The sequence below is a fragment of the Antrostomus carolinensis genome, unplaced genomic scaffold (genome assembly GCF_000700745.2).
Source record: "Antrostomus carolinensis isolate BGI_N321 unplaced genomic scaffold, ASM70074v2 scaffold6862, whole genome shotgun sequence".
Classification (NCBI taxonomy): domain Eukaryota; kingdom Metazoa; phylum Chordata; class Aves; order Caprimulgiformes; family Caprimulgidae; genus Antrostomus; species Antrostomus carolinensis.
This window is the reverse complement of record NW_010301560.1, coordinates 2,276-8,924: the sequence shown is the minus strand read 5'-3', so window position 1 is coordinate 8,924 and position 6,649 is coordinate 2,276. Positions and strand designations below refer to the sequence as shown.

The window sequence follows — 6,649 nt, the reverse complement described above, 5'->3', positions numbered from 1 at the left end:
AAAAGCAGCTTACACACAATAAATATTTCTGCTTAAGCAGAAATTAGGAAGCGTGCCTTTTTCATTTCTTTCACCCCTTGAAGTGAAGCTGTTTTGATCCAGCATTGGTTAAAAGGCTTCATACAAAATTATCTACCTACAGAGCAAGCAACTCATGGTGCAAGCCTTCCTCTTCCCCAGCGTGCGCCAAACCTGGCCGGATAGAGCCACCTGTAGGTGGAACAGCCACTTGACCGCATTATCCCCACCTAGTCTGGGCTCTAATACAGCAACACAAGTTACCAGAGGTTGGGGCTTGGGGTACGTTTCCACTGGCAACCAGCTGCAATGAAGATCATCCCTATATTACAAACAGGGCACTGCAGAAACTGTCAGCTCTAACTAACAGCCAAGATCAAATTCAGCCTGGGTGAAAGATCCCAAAATTCATCAGCTGTTCAGCACTCATGACTCATACTCACATATATGGTATAAAAAGTAAGGAAAAAACTTAAGTTTACTTAATAACAAAATAAAAATAATCTTCTTTAGAAAGATCTACAAATTTAAATAACAACTACAGCATAAAACAAAGCAGCTATAAATAATGTTCTTCCATTTACCTGCTCAAGACTTTAGACCTGTATTTCTCTTTGCATCATCATTTCTGTCATTTGCTAAAAAATTATGTTAACTCTAGGGACATCCCTGGTAAGTAAAAGATGTAAAAAATATCAGCAAGGAGTAGAAGGATTTACCTGCTGAAAGCATGCTTGGACTAGATTTTCAGGGAACAGGTTTCGGATCAGATCCAAGAAAGCATCCAGACTAGAGACTTCATCATTCTTCTTCCCTTCACCAAGCTGCTTCTTGAGTTTCGGATTCCCTGGATGGATGGCTAAAACCAGAATCACGCCCAGCACGGCAGCGATAATAGTGGTGGACATGTAGTAGACCATGGCTCTTGTACCCAGTCGGCCACTGGCTTTAGCATCTAGACCAGAGAGTCCTGCAGGTGTTTTATTTTTAGAAACAAACAGACACATTGAGACTCAATATCCAATTCAATAATCATCAAATAAAACCCTTCATAATTTGCAAAGTTTAATGACTGCCTACAGGTGCCTGCTTTCATTCTTGTGAAGTTCTCACCACTAGATACATTACTGAAGCTTCTCCCTCTAGTTCTTATGTGAGCAATGTCTGCTGCTACTAATTCAAAGAGAATAATTTAAGATGCCATCTAATTGCAGAGAAGGCACTGAAAAATAGAGAAGATATCATACCATCTTTTGCCTCTGATTGCTCCAAACTGGGCATGGGCTGGTTGACACCACGGCTTTAAGCAGGCTAGCCTTGCTACGGCCATGCCATCTTATTTGCGAGGTCTGAACCAGGAATTTGGTGAAACAGCATATTAAGAAATTGCTGATGTTAAGAAGGTAGTAAGTGTGCATGTGTTTGAAAATAAATTCACTGGAGCATCTGTGTATCAAAGCCAATGAAGCTAATCAGAAATTAACGCTGAAACACACACTGCAACTGCAAAATTCCTGACAGAATCACACCATTATTCTTCCTACATCGCAAAAAGCAAACCAGGTAATATCTGTAGCAAGCATCTTAAAGTATTCATGGCTAACAGATCTTACCTGTGATTAAACTGGAGATAATTAAAGGGAGGATGAGCATTTTTAGCATCCTCATGAGTATATCTCCTGGGAAGGCTATTAACATGATGATGTCAGGGTCCATAGGTGTTGCTAGACGAAGAAGACCCCCACACAGTGCACCCAGGATGACACCTGGAAGAAGAGTAAGAGAGAGCAGGTAGGTAACATAAATATACCTGAATGCACATTGATTACTCAGAGGAACAGCCTAGAAGAAAGATGGATACACAAGACAGCTGGTTTTTGGAACAGAGACTGATTTTGGAAGGCTCAGCCTTTTCTTCCATACAAGGTTGTAACATGCTTTCCACGTATCTCATGATACAAGAGAAGTGGTCCTGGTGGAGAACCTTCTGCCAGCTGAGCTGACGCCTGATGTACTATTCTGCTTCTGCAAATACAAATGTTACTGAGGTTTACTAATGCTGTGGAGGTCTTGCAATACATTGAGGGATAGAGCTGCAGCTGGTCTTTCAAACAATAACAAAATAGAGCAAGTATATGAATTTGCTGCATTTGGCTGCTAAGCTTGCAGTGAAAAATACATATACAAATAAAATTCGTATCACCGTTCTACAGCCAGCAAAACTGAGGCACCAAGAGGTGACATGATTTATATAAGGCCATACAGAACTGACAGAAGAGCCAGGGTTAGGACCCAGCTCTCTGGAGTACAACACTGTAAGAATGGTGCCACTTGAAGGCAAGGTCAGCACGAGTAGCCATTTTACAGCTTAAGAAAAGCCCTGCAGGAAAGCTAGAATAGTCTGGTGAGGAAAGCAGATCCAGGTTTCTCATGGGGGTTCTGGATGGGAGTGCCTGATGGGGAACACCACACCTATCACTGAAGGAAACTTGATTCTTAGTGCTCCTTTATTACCCCTTCCTTTTGGTGGTCTGCATCTTTCCCTTCTCTTTGTGCTCGCCTTCTCAAATCACAAACAATCCCTTCATCACTCGTTTAGATTTGTACAGTGACAACACCTAAGCCCCCCTCTCAGAACTGAGCTGTTAAAGCACAGTCTAGGGTAGAAAAAGCCATTTTTACATTCATAACATGGTCTTTGTGAATGGGTATTTTATGTTTACAACCAGGATGCCTTTGTTTTCCCGACCCCAAGCCCAAGCCTCAAGTGTAATAAACTTTGACAGCAAAGCCTGAGTTGTGATTTGCAGCAACTATGACTCTTTGAAGTATCAGTTTGATACAATGGAAAATACATTTGTATTTCAAACTTTTTCTGGAACCGTGTCAGGCACCTTCTAAAGATGATTCAAGGCAAATACTGTCTAAACTCTTCAGCCATATGGGTTTTGAAGACTGAAAAATATGGATGTGAAATCTGCAGCTCAAGACCAGCTGCAGCTGGTCTTTCAAACAATAACAAAATAGAGTAAGTAAGTCTATGAATTTGCTGCATTTGGCTGTTAAGCTTTCGGTGAAAAAGAAACAGGCAAAGAGCCAGTGAACCACAGTAAAATGTCAAACTGTTCCATATTTGGAAGCTGCTAAAGCCAGAGGCAATATTCGGGATGAGATCACGGAGCGCTGGCTTACAGCTACACAGAGGCAGACAAACCTTAAAAGCAGCAGAGCATGAGCTGAGAGATAAAAGATGAAGGAAAGGAGTTCTTGAGGAGTTTTTGTCCTTTTTTTTTTTTCAAATAACTGAGAGAAAAAAGGTGTAGTGCATTAGTTCTACTGAACGACCCTGATCTGACCGGCTTTGGGACCTAGCTCACACTCCACTCAAATCCAGTGGTGTGGATGTGCTCGGTGTCGTGCCGGTGACACCCTGCACACCTGCACTGAAGTGACAATGCCCACGGGCACCCTATTGATCCTCTGGCTGGAGGGCACCATCAAACACAGACACACCCAGAAGGTCCAGACCAGCAGATGAAGCTCACCCAACACGGTAAGAGTCAGGAGCAGATTCCTGTGGAGCGACTGGCAGAACTCCATGCATATGTTCCTGGATCTGTGCTCCACTGGGCTCAAATGACTTTCATGCATCCGCACTTCTACTTGCTTAGGCATATTGTTGGCACTAGAAGAAAAAACGAAAAAATCAAGTAAAAAGTTAGAGCATAAGATGCCAAAAGTGAGAGGAAAGTCTGGATTCCGTCCATCACATCTAACTGGGGACATTTCATAACCACTGCTCTGAAGAAGCCTCTGAAATAGCAATGGTTTGTCCTTCTAAAGGCGTAGCCTTTAAGGTATTTTTTGTGGTTGTCTCTCAAATGATGGAGACGTAAAGAGAATTAATTCATTGCACACCTCATCCCAACTGTTTCATGGACTAAACTGTTGGTCTAGAGGTGGAAAATTCAGTTTCCTCAAAGATCATGGCAGTCTACTTAAGTAGGAGAGATGGCTGAAGAACAAATTTTCTACTAGCATGAAAATGCAGATTTTAATAAGTTATTGAATTCCAGTTCAGGAAAAGAGTTTAAAAATGAGGGTTTATTTGCAAAATAAAGCATTCCAGAATATTCTACTTTAACATTTTATTGTAATGTAATTAGAATGCTGAGGTAAAAAGAATCTTTTTCAACTTGAGACTTTTTCAACTTCAAAATCCTTTTTCAACAATGAGACTTGAACAACTGCCACCGAAAATTAGTCAGAAAACTACGCATTTCCCAAGAAAACCTTTGGTTTCATTGCATTGGCAGTGTTTAGAGGAAAAGGTTTCTTGACTAGCTCTGGTTTATATTTGAGTAAGTGATACACACATGAGCACAGGACTTTGAAAGCCATGCCTTTAACTTTCTCAATGCCTGAGAAATCATGAGCAATAGACTCCCTTTTTATACAGAAAACATTAAAATGTACTTGAAAAAATACCTAAAAACACTACTACAAATAAAACACACAGTTTCCCTAAGAGTTAAGGCTGTCTACTTAAATGTGAGAAATGGATAAAGAACAAATTTTTTATTATCAAGAAAATACATACTTTGAGATCCGTTCTTACGCCAGATTAGGACAAGATTTTAGAAAAAGGAAACCAAACCTTCCTCTACAACAGCAGACTGAGGTCTACAGACCTGAAAGAGGTGTGAAAAGATACAGGAAGTTCTGATGTTCACAGTACCAAACCATTTCCAGGGAATCAACATCTTTCTGTTATATATAATACAGCTTGTTGTCTTCAAAATGTTTCTCAACAGAAAGTTACAGTTAGACCCACAATAAGCATTCCGTCATTTTGATGCAAATATTTCCATGATTTTCCCTTTCAAAATGAAATGGCATTTCTTTCCAACAGGTTTGGTTGTTAAAAAAGTAGCACCAACAGAAAATGCATTAGAGGATAGGCTTTTTTTTAAGGGGGGGAAAAGGTCCAAGTGTAATTTTGATTCTGTACCTTTTAAAATATTTTACAATGGTGGTTGCAACAAAATGTACTGCTGATGAAAATCAGTGCACGTTCTGACAGCTCAGAGGTGAGGAATGTCTCCTTGGTGAAGACTTCTGAACGCAAGTACCAGAGGTACAGAAGGGTTTGCCAGGGGATAGTGTGCACAGCAGTTATTTGAGGAATTATGAGAAAGATGAGGCAGTGTCTGCAGTTTTCAAAGCCATGAAATCACTGGTGGAAGCGTGCCACAAAATCAGGGAACTGGGGATCCAAACTGCAACTGGGGATTACATCTAGTTTCACTTGCACTCTGAACATGAATGCATAACTTGTTTAGACCTATTACTCACTACAGGTTGATGATATTTTGCTCTGAATCTCTGAAGTCTGGGCAGCTGAAAGTAATTCAAAAGAAAACCTTAAAGGCTCTTCCACTAACAAATAATTAGGCAGGACTGGAACGGATCAGGGAAAAGAAGCACTTGGTGATGTTACATGCCTTCCTAGGATTTTGCTTTGGGCTGGGCTTAGTCTGGTTTCCTGGGTCCTTTCCCACCTGATGCCAGGCTTATAGCCTCACACTGCCCCAAGGAAAGCCACCTCACCAGTACCTGCTTCCTCAGCTGAGGGCCTCTTCTCTAACTCACAGACGACGGAAGCATTATCATTCCCCTGACGCCACTGCTGAAATAAGGCCCCCCATGCAGAAGCAGGTCCTGCTCTCGTATTCAGCCTCATTTCTACTCCCATCCATTCCTAAGAGACAGCATGATGTCCAAGGCTGGTCAGCAGAAAACAAAGGTTCATGAAGGGAGGGGATGGTGGACCTACTCCCACACCTGCAGTGACTACTTCAGGATTATACCCCAAGTGACCAAAGCCAGCCCTGCTTGAGAGGTCGAACAGCACAGAGCTTTTACACAACAGCAACCAGCTTCTTCAAAAGTTCAGCCACACAGAATGTAGGCATCCAAACACCCCCTGAGGAGAGAAGGAAATGAGGACACAAAGCTCTTTAAGGACACTCCTAAATTGCCAGGAATTTAATACCATATTGTGGGTTTTACACTCTCCAGCTCTTCAGGACTGTAAATGAACCTTCTGTGTGGACTGAACCTCTGGTTGGTATGGGCTTGTTAAAGGAAAAGACCCAACACCTGAATATGCCAACCATGCAGATCTGTTACAAAGGTGGACATCATCACATGAAAAAGGGTACCACAAACAATAACCCAAGCATTTGCACTGTTAGCACTGCTCTTAGCAAGCAGATTTTCACCTCCAGACCAGAGACAAAGTATTGTTCCAGGCTTTTGTTCCAGACGGGAAAGGAAGGGAAACAATAATGAAATAAAAACCCACAAAGGCTAAGAGGAGCTTCTTGTGTAGCACATGACAAAACCAGTATTTTGCACCAGAAATTTTCTGTCCAATTCCTAGAAGATGAAAATCTGTTTGACCTCTGAATAATGGAAATGAACCCGTGTCTTATGGACTGAGCCATCCTCCTTGTGTTGTGCCTCTGTTTGCATCTCGTAAATGACATTTAGCTCCAAAAGAATGCAGAACTTCTTGCACCCGAAACCTGCAAGTCACATAATGATGTAGCTGCCAGGAGCTCCTGCT

General features: G+C 41.7%; 1 protein-coding gene across 2 annotated transcripts in view; it reads right to left on the bottom strand.

Annotated features, from left to right (window-relative positions):
- The window catches only part of SLC1A2 (solute carrier family 1 member 2), a 27,749-nt gene extending 24,047 nt beyond the window's left edge, over nt 1-3,702 (bottom strand). The window contains exons 1-3 of one of the 2 annotated variants that reach the window (XM_010163506.2): nt 3,564-3,702; nt 1,632-1,784; nt 738-988 (exon numbers count right to left, since the gene is read on the bottom strand). In XM_010163506.2, the coding sequence (XP_010161808.1) occupies nt 738-988; nt 1,632-1,784; nt 3,564-3,693 (534 nt within the window). In that variant the 5' untranslated portion in view covers nt 3,694-3,702. The remainder of the gene's footprint in view (nt 1-737; nt 989-1,631; nt 1,785-3,563) is intronic. The other variant, XM_029083900.1, reaches the window with a different exon arrangement.
- Between the last annotated feature and the right edge of the window lie 2,947 nt (nt 3,703-6,649).